At 37.6% G+C, this 14823-nt stretch overlaps 1 protein-coding gene across 1 annotated transcript in view; it reads right to left on the bottom strand.

The window, feature by feature from the left end:
- Window positions 1-816: 816 nt before the first annotated feature.
- gk5 (glycerol kinase 5) overlaps window positions 817-14823 on the bottom strand; it is a 41182-nt gene continuing 27175 nt past the window's right edge. Inside the window, exons 13-16 of the mRNA XM_020917237.2 lie at window positions 14391-14494; window positions 12458-12517; window positions 10573-10706; window positions 817-4775 (exon numbers count right to left, since the gene is read on the bottom strand). Of these exons, the coding sequence (XP_020772896.1) occupies window positions 4624-4775; window positions 10573-10706; window positions 12458-12517; window positions 14391-14494 (450 nt within the window). The 3' untranslated portion in view covers window positions 817-4623. The remainder of the gene's footprint in view (window positions 4776-10572; window positions 10707-12457; window positions 12518-14390; window positions 14495-14823) is intronic.

The following is a 14823-nucleotide window of genomic DNA, read 5'->3' as shown; positions in this document are numbered from 1 at the left end:
AGGTGGACCTGCTTACAGTAGAATGCAGTTTTTAAATTATTGTTTCATTGTAAAAATCACCTACAAATGAATAATAAGCAAATTTAATGCCATGCTGTGGTACATTCCAGCAGATCTCCATGGACACAACCAGGTGCTGGACTCAGTACCAGAAAAGTTACATAATGCGCCTTTAACTTCACTTTGTGGATGTTGAATTACTTAATGGTTGATTGATTGCATTTATAGCGCCTTTCAAGATACCCAAAGCACTTTACAGTTCATTATTCAGTCACTCCACACTCAGTCAGTCATACTGATATTAGGAAATATCTGTCACAACATTCACAATACTGGATACCTCTGACATAAAATGACATAAAATGAACAAACATTTAAAATATATTATTTCATTTTAACATTTAAATATTCCATTTTGAGACATACTGTATTTAACTAGTCCAATTATGTCAAAATATAGAAAAAATTAATTAAAGTATTAAATATTATAATATATTATTAATATATATTATAATAATTAATAATCTATCTTTTTATCTATAGATATATGTTGAACATTTAGTCACAGTAAATCAGTTTCTTTTTTTCTCATTGCAGACAATTATTTTTTACTTTTTATTTATTTAATTTTTTATTTTTTATTTTTATTCAACTATTCTACACAAAATGAGAAAAATTATATATTTAAATACATCTTTTCTGAATTCATATTAGAATATATTATAAACGATTATGCATATTAAAAAATAAAGTGCACCATGTGTAGTCTACCTGTAAAACAATATTTCACATACTGAACATAGAGCCACAGTCAAATCTCTGTTTAGTTTTTTTTTTATTACATATCATTATTTTGACTTTCCAGTCTCATTAGAAAACACTGTTTGAATCTCCACAAATATTCAGCTGTAACATTTCTCTTGTATTTCACATTAAACAGAGACATAGGCTAATCCGTGTTAATCATTTGTCAGTTGGAGTGGAGTGTTTGGTCCCTTCAGACTCTCTGTGCTGTTATTTCTCATCTACAGAACAAGTGTGAATCAATTATGGCTCCACATTAGCATGCGCCATGTGGTTGCTATGGTAAATTCTTCAGTTTTGTAAAGCTGTGAAACCAGACTATAGCGCCCCCGTGAGGAGTAACGCTAAAACAGTTGTAGAAAACGGTGTTAAAGTGGGACTAAACACAAACTCCACCCATAAGCACATTTCAAACAGAGCTGCTCAACCGGGCAGAGCCCAGAGCACTGAAGACGAGAGTGAAACAGGAGGAGGAGGGGCGGGGCCTGGAGGTATAAGGAACACTGTGATTGGTCAAACAGGTGTCCACGCTTCAAACTCTGCCCCCTGCAGGTGTCTGTAACCTGAAACACCTGGCTTTAAACACGGCAGTTCTGTGTGATGTCACATAGTACTTGAAATTGCAGAGGCCACTGAAGGCAGCACACACACACACACAAACAGATTTTTGACAGTTTTTGACCAGAAAGCTGCATATTCACCTACTTTGCATTAAAATGTTTACTAGGAACAGTTGATGATGCTATTAAAACATGTTATTCACAGTTAAAGGCGCATTGTGTAACTTTTCTACTGGAGGGTCAGTACCTGCTTGTCTTCAGGGAAATGTTATTGTTTTGTTTAGATAGGTCTATAGGCTACATTACAGTTCAGATCTGTGGAGAGGCAACCTTATTCAGAGAGAAAATTACTGTATTTTTGAGCAATAGAAACACCCGTAATGAATAAATGCTAGATAGATGTGTTTAAAGTCATACCATGGAACATTCCAGGCAAACCAATGACATCGCCATAGAGACGAGTAGGTTAAGCACCCTCCACTGGAAAAGTTGCTTCTGATGTTGCCTGGAATGTTCCACAGTACAGCATTACACTTATTTATTTATAAAGAGACAGCACAGCAGATGATGCCACAGGGGCATGTTAGATGTCAGATCTGTGGAGAGGCAAGCCCATTCACAGTAAGAATACAGGTTTTTAACTCAATAAAAACCCATGTTATTGAGCAAAGGCAAAATGGATACGTTTAATGCTGTACATCTCCATGGAGACAAGGAGAAAAGTTACGCAATGCACCTTTAAGTAGCAAAAAAGTGGATTTACCGTAGTGTTTAGTTCCACTTTAATTTAAAAAAAGGCACCTGAGAGTTGTCATGTATTAAAACTGTATAAAATATAGGTTGTATCTGCATATAATATCTGACCATTACTACAAAAACTCCATTCCATCAGAAACAATACAAATACAAACATGTATCGTACCAATACAAAAGCTGTAATACAACTACAAATACTTTTCCTAATCATTTGTGAACATGGTGAGCAGCATGGCATCAGATCCAAGTAAAGAGATTTCAGGCACAAAATGTATAAAAATACTCCTATAAATGTTGTTTTTTGTTTGGACATACAGTATACTTATATTCTAGTATCTAAAATGCCCTGCTCTGAAAAACATGTAGTGCACTTTGAGTAGCTTTGGTCGTGTCATGGCTTGGACCACTGCTACAACTCTTGGTCTGAAAAAATGCAAGTTTATCTTTCCTGTTTGACTAGGAACATTAAGAAGAAAGTAGGATTAAGATACATGGATATACTCCTATGAATACAAATATATAAATGTAGAACCCCCCCCAAAGCAAAAAATAGTATTAGTTTTGTTTTTAGTTTTAGTTTTCCTACAGACTACAGATTTTAGTTTTCCTACAGTTTTCCTGTATATTCCTACAGATAATATACAGATTTATAATGCATGTGTAATTTTTCATTAATATTAAATTATAATAATACGTTTTATCTATTATGCGTCTTTTTTGACACTCAGTTATACAGTTTATAATTATACTATTAAGTTAAAGTTAAAAATGAAATTATTAGATTCTAGATCTTTGTTAGAAATGTTTAGTAAAAGTGCTACATTAGATTATATTGGGTTAGTCATGCACAGTAATGTACATTTAGAATAAGATAAGGCACGAGACTTGAATTTTACTAATGGACTGAAGAGAGAAATTTAGATATAATACAATATAACAATTCGACTAACAATTCGACTTGACAGTGTGACGATGTTATACTCACAGTGGGGGGATTACGTTGTACTTTAATATGAAAATATTAAATACAGCGAAGATTCACAAATGTTTCTATTTGTGTCTAAACCCTAGAACTTGCTCTGTTACTAATTATATTGTTATTACGTCCCCTGAACCCCTTCAAGAAAGCACAGAGACACATGAGAGGCACAAGAGAGAACATGGCAGTATTTGATCTGATGTATAAAATGTACTTTGAAATGTTTCAGATACTTCCAAGCATATGCCAGTTTTCTTTTTGCTAACTTTTACTAATAACAGTTATACCATTTATTTTCCAACTTTCTATTTACTAAAACCATTATCCCTTTAAACATGTTTTCTCTATAATTCATCACAGCCATCATTACATTATATAAATCTGAATCATGCTGCAGGAGAAACTTTATAGCTGAAAGTTGCTTAGTTCTGCTTTAAAAGGTCCAATATTACACAAAATTGACTCTTGTGAGCTTTAAGACATGTTATAATGCTTTTACCTCCTCAAAAACAGACCTGGACTTGTGTTTTGTTTCATTCACTCATGTTTGACTAATCCTGTACTATTAGTCTGTATCTCCAGAGCTCAGAATGTTCTATTCCACCTTGTGATGTCAGGACATCTTAGACCCAATCCACACTAGTACGTATTCGAGTCATTTTCGTTGTGGATACGGTGTTCGTTCACACTAATCCGATGGAAAACGGCTCCAGAGATGGAACGATCTGGTCCCGCCAAACACTGATACTCTCAAGTAGGTCTATGCGCCGCAAAGTAATTCACCGCCAAAATACTAAGAGGCTAGAATATATGTCCATTCATCTATACGGTCTACGTGTACGACCTGCAGACGTATAATTTCTGAAAAGTTTAACATGAACCATCTCCAACGAGACAGAAACACAGAACAGACTCACCATCAGCAGAACACCCCTCTGTCACAGAAAGAACACTCATATTCCACTGAGTCATGTACTTTAGTCCAACAGAAGCTGAACCGCATCAGCGCACAATAGTGAGCTGTTTTTTGAGTGCTTAGTTTATGAAAATGAGCCATGTGGTTTAAAGTTTCATTTCTGTAAAATGTAAACAAAGCTGTGTGGATAGGAAAGGCTTGCGGACATGGAAACGCATGTCTTAACGCAAATTATTTCCGATACAATGATACAGTGATTTTTTAACTAACAATTTCAGAGATGAAATGATCCATATGATTCTAGTGAAGGTGTATGGAGCTTAAAAACACAGTGGAGCACTTCCTGTCTTACCACAGAACTCAGAATTATGCTTGGATTTGTGTGTAAAACATGTGTGAATGAAACAAAACACAACTCCAGGTCTGTTTTTGATGAGGAAACGACAATCAGAAAATGGCGTAATATGGGCCCTTTAAATACCCACATACAAACCCTTTAAACCTGTGTCCCACCCACTGCTCGGTGTTCCAGTGATCAGTTGACTACTAGTGCATATTTTTTCACATTACTGGTTTGGGTTGGTCCTATGTGGTCTTATACGCCTCGATCAAGTCTTGTACCAGTCCATAGATCTTCTTAGTGCCCTCTCCCAGCTGTGGAGCAGGCTGCAGTATTCCTGCTCTTTAGAAGGTCCCTGAGGCAAAAACATCTTATCCGTGCTCTGTAGCTTCTTCAACTCCTCTTTACTCTTCCAAAAACCTGCAAAAAAAAAAGCAGTAATTAAAGGGCCTGTACCTGAGTTTGATACTAAAGAACAGATTCAATACTCAGTACTAATCCTGATACCACATTAATAAAAAATACGCTTTATTTAGACAATAGAATATAATTTTCAATATTACATTGTGGTACTTTCTTTTCTATTCCCATGTGTCTTATATGTGTGTAATTCCTCAGTAATGTAATCCATAGTGGTCCATGGGTGTATACTAGTCTATGTGCTCTTCTACTTCTTATACTTATAGGTCTGATACAGCTCGAGTTCATTCTAAAGCTATTCAGGAAAGGAAAATTCCAGATTATTATTATTTTTTTTTAGTATTGCTACAAATGAGTATCTAGTTTCAATATTAGTTTTCAGTATTGAATTCAAGTCAGTTGGTTTAAAACTAAAATGCCTCTCTCTGATCTGAATTCTCACTCACTAAACCCCAGCACCTGCAGCCACTCATGAGTCAGTGCTAGTGCAGCCTCTGCGGCTCACAGAGGGAATTCTGATGGTTCTAAGCTTTCACATGAACCATGGCCTGTACATATAGGAAAATAAATATGAATAAGAAAAACTTGTAAGTGTACTCTCATCTGCAGGTCCAACCTAGCCTGATTCATCAGCCGGTTTCATGTAATAGAAACCGTCTGACCTCGCAGCATTAGGATTCATTTGCTCGGCGGTAGGTGGGTATTTTTTTGCTATCTCTGCTATTTGGTTGTGACGTATGTGATGCGCCGCTAAAGGGGCTATTACATAAGGAGTATATTAAGCTTTTCCCAAATCCCGCAAGAAGAAGAACAATAACGTCTTTCCCCTTGATAAAATTCACCAAACATTCTCTTTGTTCCGGCTTTAAATCCTCGATCTCATGCATCGTTGACAACACAGAATGTCTGGCTCTTTGTTGATTGGCTGGAGCCCAGACTCGCACTTCTGGGGTTCTTGCAAACCATCTATTGTATTTTGATTCCTGACCTTGTTGCTGGAGAAAAATGAAATTGAGCGGAGGCACTAGGTGGCGCCAGCCTGTCTACTGGAAACCTTGGCTCAGTTGTGTGTAGTTCCCTTTTACAGCAGTAAGAGTACAGGCTACATACACGTCTTTTAAGTACATTACAGCTCCCTCATGGCAGAAAGGAACTTTAAAGACTTTTAGGCAAAAATTACTCAATAAATAATTCAGAACAAGAGACCAGGAAATTAGCGCCGTATTTTTAGAAGATATTTTCAGCACCAGGAAGACAGTCATGTATGAATTCAAATTAGGTGACTGATGGTCAGAAGAAATATCAAATGTGATGATTATTAAGTCGACTGAGGGTTTCTTAAAGGTTTATTGTTTAGTTTTTTCGGTGGAGGCTCTGTCAAATGCTTTCCTTCTGGGGATGTTATTACTTTGTCTAGAACAGGGGTGGAGATTTTTTTAATCTGGCCCGCCAAACTTGAATAATAATAATAACAACAATGATAATAACAATAATTTTCAGTGTTTTAAAAGTCATTTCAATAAATACTAAATACAGTGGGACTTGAAAGACAGATATTTTGTAGTAAATCTTTGTAATGATTTTCAATTATGGGATATTTCAATAACATAGAATATTTTTTCTACATACCCCATGTTATTTTTTTCTCTTAAGAGGTGGAATACCAAGAAAACTCCATCCATCTGCTCCTGGTCCGACCTTTTCATTTCATCACATTTTAGAATATTTTGTGGCCCATGAGTCAAAAAGTTTGCCCACCCCGGTCTAGAATGTTTCACAGTATGGCATTAAACATTATCTTCATGAAGACCAAACCAGACCACATTACAAGTCAGATCTGTGGAGAGGCGACCCAGAATGCCTGTTTTTCTAGGTATTTTTGAGAAATACCAATAGCATCTCTTCTATGGTGCTAAATAACTATGTGCTGAAAACTCCCTGTATTGTACTGTATTGTAGTGTAGTATATTTTATTGTATTGTATTGTACTGATGTCAAATACAGGTACAGTACTGCAGATCCTTCTCAGCTGTGAGGACATGACACACCACTCAGTCCATAGCACCTGCGTAATGTTTAAAATGACAAGAGCCCGTCCACAGTCTGTTCTCTGTTTGATTGAGCGCTGCATAATGAATACCATCAACACTATTATATAATTAAACAATTAGCATGAAAAAGCAGGTTATGTAACAGGCATTAAGTTGTGTGTGAGAGGCGGAGGAGGTAAAAATAGATTCCAGATGCACAAATGTCAAGTCTAGATGAAGCTATATTTGCAAACAAAACAAAATGTGCTGCGGAGGAGATGGACTATTCACTTCAAAAGACTGTGAGTGGTTTATCGTGTTCACTGTGGGTGTGAGGTGAGTCCAAAATATTGTAATATGACCTACAGTGGAAAGGTTGTACCTAAATAGAAGCATGTCATATTTATAACAGGGTTGTCAATACTATCGAACATCAGACATTAATCAATACTAATACTACTGTATTTTCTGGACTATAAGTCTCTGGAGTATAAGTCGCAACAGCCAAAAAGTGTATAATGAAGAAGAAAAAAACATATATAAGTCGCACCGGACTATAAGTCTCACTTTTTGGGGAATTGTATTTTGTAAATCAGAGACCGGGAACCGACATTTCATCTTGAAAGGCAAGTTCTAATAATAACAACAGAACAGAGAACAACAGACTGAATAGGTGTTAATATGTTAACATAACAAATGAACAGTTATACAGATAACTACAGCATAAACAACATAACATAAGTTTACCAAACTCACAATCTCACTCCAAATCACTAAATCCACTGAATTCTTCATCCTCGGTGTCACTTCTGTGCGACCTCCGGAGATAAACCATAGATCCATGAGGTAAACAAAGCGCCGCTTCCTCTTCTGTGTCGCTGTCGTCAGACTCAGCATCAGTTCCATTTAGAATTATTCAGGACTTTCTGAATCCCGACAGAATGGTTTCAATTGTCACTGAAGTTCAGAATTTGTCGATTCATCCAGTGACTTCCAAGAAAGTTACATGGTGCACTCTCCCGGTTGCTGTGAAGCTGTGTTCTCCATCCTCACTTTCCACGAGTCTCTCACAAGTTTCTCACTCACTCCAAACTTTCTGCTGCTTGATTACCGTTTTCGTCTGAATATTTCACTGTTTGCAGCGAGACAGTGGGTATTTCCACAGGAGGCATGTGCAGTAGAGTGCGAGGTGACAGTGGAACAGGAGTAAAAGTAGTACTAGATACTGACACACAAGACTAGAGCCTCTCATGGCCGTCAGTCTGTAAATTTGAATATATAAGTCGCACCAGAGTATAAGTCATAGGAAACACCCAAACCATGAAAAAAGTGCGAATTATAGTCCAAAAAACACAGTAGTCTCGAAACAAGATCCTCATTTGAGCACGTATCAATACTAAAAAAGTCACATTCACAAGACAAAAATGAACCTTTCCTGAGTAGCTTTAGAATGATCTAGAGCTGAATCTCCTCATCAAAGCCTGATCTCGTCACATCTCAGAAGCTGCTGGGCCTGGTTAGTACTTGGATGGGAGAACAAAGGAAAAATTTGAAGCCACAATGGGGTTCATTGTGTCCGTTGTGATGAAGACACTTCTTTCATATTGCCTAGTATGAATGAATAATGCCCCAAACTGTAAAGTGGACTAATGCATTATTATTAGTCTACCCCATGGAGCATTCTGGAACACACCTGAATGACTAAGGGATCACTGTATTTTTTTGGACTATAAGTCACACTTTTTTCATGGTTTTAATGTTTCCTGCAACTTATACTCTGGTGCAAACTTATATATTAAAATTTTCAGACAGCTGACAGCTGTGAGAGGCTCAAGTCTTGTGTGTCAGTTTTCTGTGCATGTCTCCTACAGAAAAAAGCCACTGTCCTGCTGCAAGTAGTGAAATATGCAACAGAAAACTGTACTCAAGCAACAGAAAGAAAGTTTGCAGTGAGTGAGAAACTTGTGAGGGACTGGTGGAAAATGGGGATGGAGAACAGAGCTTCACAGTAACCGGGAGGGTGCACCATGCAACTTTCCTGGAAGTCACTGGATCACAAAGCCTGGACTTCAGTGACAACCGAAGTTGCGCGGGGTTGCTCAGAAGTGACACTGAGGATGAAGAATTCAATGGATTCAATGGATTTAGTGATTTGGAATGAAAGGGAGAGTTTGGTAACTTATGTTCTGTTGTTTATGCTATAATTATCTGAATAACTTAATATGGTACGTTAACATTAACATATTCAGCCTGTTTTTCTTTATTCTGTTGTTATTACTAGAACTTGACTTTCAAGATGAAATGTCAGTTCCTGGCCTCTGATTTTATAAAATAAATTTCCCCCCAAAAGTGTGACTTATACGGTGCAACTTATATATGTTTTTCTTTCTTCATTACTCAATTCTTAAACTCTGGAGCAACTTATGGTCAGAAAAATACGGTCCATAGATATAAAACCAGTGTTGACAATTACATTACATTAGATTATTAATTATTTAGTGATTTTAGAGATTTAGTCTTTTTGATATAAAAAAAAAATGATTAAACTCATGATTCCCAAATTGAATCTGTATCTGTATTTATATAAAAACATTGTTACTTTTTTTGCATGAGCTCCCCCTGCAGGTGGAGTCTTGTGGGTGCAGTTTTGGGTCAGATACACAGAGATACAGTCTTGAGAGCTTTTGCCACGCAGTTGATTGGCAGGCAGTGTTGGGAAGGTGACTTTTAAAATGTATTCCCCTACAGATTACAGATTACATAACCCAGAATGTAGTTTGTAACGTAATCCATTAAATTACTTAAAGTGAGTAACGTAATCTGAATACTCTGGATTACTTGATTTACTGTAGAGAAGCAAAGACGAGGAAATCGTAACATAAGATATTTTGTCTGCTAAAAGAAAATAAAAAGCCCAGACTTTACTGAACCGTATTAAAAATATTCTTGATAGAAGAAGAGGAGACACGTCCACGCAGCATGATTTAGTCCTGGTTTAGACCTGGTTTAGACCTGATTTAGACCTGGTTTAGACCTGATTTAGACCTGGTTTAGACCTGGTTTAGACCTAGTTTAGACCTGTTGTAGTCCTGTTTTAGTCCTGGTTTAATCCTGGTTTAGGCCTGGTTTTAGACCTGTTTTAGACCTGTTTAGACTTGGTTTAGACCTGGTTTAGTCCTGGTTTAGCTCTAGTTTAGATCTGGTTTAGTTTCTGGCCATGAGTGGAATTACTGAAAAAAAAAAAAAGGATATAGCTCAAAATGTGAAAACAGGAAAATACTGGCGTGTAATCCATTTATTTCAACAAAGTAACTGTAATCCAATTACCACTCACTGAAACAGTAACTGTAACTGAATACAGTTACTCATAATTTGTACTCTGATGACGTAACTCCAGTACATGTAATTTGTTACTCCCCAACACTGTTGGCAGGACATGTCTTTAGTCGAGTTCAGTCCTAGACATTCTATTGTCTAAATAAAGAGTGTATTTTATTTATTTATTTTATTGTTATTGTGGTATCGGAGTCTGTATTGAATATCGGATCTATTGCTTAGTATAGTATAGTCCTTAGTAAGTTTGAAATTCGACTACACTAGCTGTGATTTGAACTAAAGGAATTTTCACCACGTGTGCTCTATGAACGACTCACTCTTCTGTCATTTACCAGCGGCAATTCATTACAGCCCACACTCCTCATGTAATCTCCACCATTATGTCTCTTGTTGCTGTGAGTGAACTATGAGTGAACTGTGAGCGAACGCACCAACTGAGAGTCCAGCCACGTACGCCGCCCCGAGACACGACATCTCACAGTGCTCCGGACGCGCCAGTTTACGGCCGAACAGATCTGCCATCAGCTGCATCACAAAGTCGTTCGAGGAAACTCCACCGTCCACCCTGTAATAATAATTAAAATAAATAATCTGTTTTATACATCGGCCTCTCCGACAACCACCATCACTCACACACAGACACACACACACACACACATATATTTTATTAGATTACACAGTCTGGAGTAGTGTTACACGTGAATGAAAAGTCCACTGTGTTACAGATCAGTCAGGACAGATTCTCTTACAGCTGCTCTTCTGGCAAAAGGCCAAAATGAGTTCAGAAGGAGTAACAGCTCCACAGGGATGAGAGGATAAGACTCACTCGATATGTATTAGATAAGCCCAGACAGAGCGGGCATCATCAAGACTGAATACAGGAGACACACAGCACCTTTTACTGTATCCTCTGCACATGTTCCTCTGCTGTTTGGTTCTTAAGTGTACATGTTATTGTTTTGTCTGGAATGTCCCGTTATAGCATTAAAAATACAGTATATATACATCTTGCATTTACTCAGTAACATAGGTTGGTATTGACCCAAAAACTTGCATTCTTATTATAAGTGGGCTCGTCTTTTCACAGATCTGTCCTGTTATTTGGCCCTGTGGTATCTCCGTAAATATAAATAAGTGTCATGCCATACTGTGGAACATTCCAGGCAATGTCACCATGGAGAGAAGCAGATGACTGACCCTCCACCAGAAAAGTTACACAGTGCACTTTTAAGTTGATTATCTAATCAGAAACCAGAATGAACCTCACGTGAGTCTCTCATTTGTGTTGCCAGTTTCAATGCTAAAATCCAACTGGTTTACACCTAAAATGTCCTCACTAAACCCCAGCACCAGCAGCCAATCCTGAATCAGAGCCAGTGCAGCCTCTGCAGCTCAGTGAGTGAATTCTGGAGGGTCAGAGCTTTCACATGAAGCCCGTCCATATAATGAGAATTGTTTTAAGGAGGAGATTGAGAAGGAGAAGGACGAGGTTTTTGGCCGTGGTGTTTTGTAGGACAGCGGCAGCGACGTCCGTTGAAAGGAACGTGTGGATGTGGAGACGGAGCCAAGAGTGGTGAGTGGAGATGTGCTTCGCTTCAGTGATAGTTCGTTAACAGTTTTCACCTACCTCAGCACAGAATAGTGACGTTTGTGGCTTGTTGATAACGCGTAGATCGAATGAATGCGCTTTGACCCTTCACACTGAAGTCGCATGTCAAAAGATCAGATATGTATCGGTTTCAGGAGCACATATCCAAGTGGCCTGGGATGCATTTGAACAAATCGGATCTGTGTCGTTCAGACTGTCATTAAAAGATCAGATACAGGTCACATAGAGGCCAAAAAATCGGATTTGGGTCACTTCAGGCTGCAGTCTGAACACAGCCTTAGAAACACTTATATGTGCCTGCTATATACAGGTTAAGCCTCTGTTGTGATTGCAATTAGTTTTTTTGAATCAAAAGAAACAGAAAATACACACCAAAATTCTTGTAGAGGTGCAAATGCAAGGAGCAGACAGACAAAAGTGAAAAACTGCATAGCACACTCAGATGGCCGATGTCCAAAAGCTTATTTATTATCAAAATAATGTTTCGAAAAAAAAAAAAGCCTTCATCAGATATTTTTCTTGTTTTGGACCACAGCATAATAAATAAGCTTTTAGTAATTAGTTTTTTAAACCAGTAAAAGAACAAATTATAGTACATCTCTTTAAATTGCCATTAAGTTAAGTGCCAGTAAAACATGCAGGGTAAGTAAGCTTTTACCAAGAAGTCAATCCTGGTTAAAATTTAAATAAGACAAAAGAGCATTTACCTGATCTTTGTGATTGGGATTCGGGTTTCTCTCAGCATTGTCTCATACAACTGTTTGTTTCTATAAAGTAAAGAAAAATTGTTAGTTAGACAGTAAAATTCGTGGTATAATGCACAGAGCCAGTTTTAGCTTTGTGGCTGCTTTATGCAAACTGTATACTAATACTATAAAGTAATGTAATAATATAATACTACTATGTGCCCTTATACTTGTTCTGATACAGCTCAAGATCATTCTACATCTGTTCAGGAAAGCTTCATTTCTGTTCAATGAATGTGACTTTTTAAGAATCAAATTAAGATCTATTTTTGTTGCTAGTGTTAATATCGATTCATATCTGATTTTGGATACTTTTGACAACCCTAGTGTTCTGTTTTCTGTAGCAATGTATCATCAAAATCTGTTATTGTGACATGCCTGAGGAGCTAGGAAAAATCCAGGTAATTCTTATGTTAAAAGCCAACTACAATCTGAGCACACCTACAATACCATCTCAACACTGATCTGAGAGTAAAGGTTCAACTTTGGCGCCCTCTTGTGGATGTGGGACTCTCTGCATGTGCGTAGTCAGTTTATGGCTAGTAACAGCTCTGAGAATCGAAAAAATAGTCATTTAAAGGGACCATATCACACTATGTTCTGATCTCTGTTCTTCTCTCAAACAAAAACCACTGTGTTCCACCTTGTGATGTCATGTGGCAAGGCAAGGCAAGGCAAGTTTATTTGTACAGCACAATTCGTACACAAAGTAATTCAAGTGCTTTACAGAATAAGAAATACATTAAAATCACAATAAAACCAAATCAAAACATAAATAATCATCACAAAATTAAAGATTAAAATGAAAAGAGAGAGAGAGACATTAATTACATAAATTAGAGAGACGAGTGTGGATTGAAAACCTTTCAGTCAGACGCAGTTAAACAGAACTGTTTTGAGTCTGGATTTAAACAGCGTCAAAGAAGAGGTCTGTCTCACATGTTCAGACTGTTCCAGGTTTGAGCTGTGTGAACCTGAAACTCTGACTCCTCGTGTTTAGTCGTGACTCTGGGCACCAGCAGGAGGTCGGTCCCTGAGCTCCTCAGAGTGTGAGATGGTTCATATGACACTAATATGTGACAGATGAACTTTGGTGCTCGGCCATGTACACAAGCAGAGCTGCTTTAAAATCTCTGAGCCACAAAAGCCAGTGCAGAGACCTGAGCACAGGACACGTGCTCGTGCTTCCTAGTTCGAGTAAGGACCTGAGCTGCAGCGGTCTGGATGTTCTGCAGCGTCACAGTGAGCAGAACATTACAGTATCTAACCTACTGGAGACAAATGCATGGATAAGTTTCTCCAAGTCTGCTTTAGACAGTAAACCTTTGATTTTTGCTGTGTTTTTTTAGATGGTAAAAGGCTGTAGATGTTACTGATTGGAGGTGGGTGTTGGGTGTTAAAGTTCAAGTCTGAGTCCATTATTACCCCGAGATTTCTTGCCGGATTTGAAGGTTTTAGAGAGAGAGACTGGAGGTGATGCTGACACTGTCCCTTTGTTTCTGTGGCCCAAACACTATGACTTCAGTCTTGTCTGAGTTTAGCTGGTAATGTGGTAATACAGGAAGTGCTCCAGTGTGTTTTTAAACTCCACACACCTTCACTACAATCATTTGGATTTAAGCCCTGGAATTTCTAGTCTCTACTAAACTAAAGGTAAAGGTAACTGTTAACTTGAAAACTACCACTTCATGACATCACAAGGTGGAACAGAGCATTTTGAGCATTTTTAAAGCGACTAATAAAGGATTACTCAAACATGTGTGAATGAAAAAAAAAAAAAAAACAACTCCAGGTGTGTTTCTGATAAGGGAACATTATAACATGACTAAAAGCTTGTAAGAGTCAATTCTGTGTAATATAGGACATTTGAAAGTTATCATTATTTACTTTTTACCTGAAAACTATGGACTCTAAAATGGCGCGGACCAGATGAAATTTGGTGGTGGAGGGTTTGAGTCCCATGAAGGAGGCACAGGCTTTAGGGTCATTCAGAGGAGCCTTCAGAAATACAGATACACATAAATCAGCAAGTCTTCAATTCATAAAAACACAAATATATTATAATTCTGATGCACAAAATTTGCCCTAAACTGTGTACCCAGATTATAAACTTACACAGGCATCAGCTCACATCGGAAAGCAGAGAAAAGACACAAATCACACGTTATAAAAGATGTGATAAAGTCCCTAAGGTTGTAATCTGTCTTCAATATATTATTCATGACTTGGGTTGGAGGAATTACAAATGAGTACATGAGAGGAGATACAAACTGTAACAGACACAGTGCAATGGCTTGGAAATGAGCAAAAGAGGGTAGTGAATGTGT

Source organism: Boleophthalmus pectinirostris, unplaced genomic scaffold (genome assembly GCF_026225935.1).
Source record: "Boleophthalmus pectinirostris isolate CB_2022bp ecotype Guang Dong unplaced genomic scaffold, ASM2622593v1 HiC_scaffold_16, whole genome shotgun sequence".
In the NCBI taxonomy this organism is placed as follows: domain Eukaryota; kingdom Metazoa; phylum Chordata; class Actinopteri; order Gobiiformes; family Gobiidae; genus Boleophthalmus; species Boleophthalmus pectinirostris.
The sequence above is the reverse complement of the archived record's forward strand: the minus strand, read 5'-3'. Positions and strand labels throughout refer to the sequence as shown.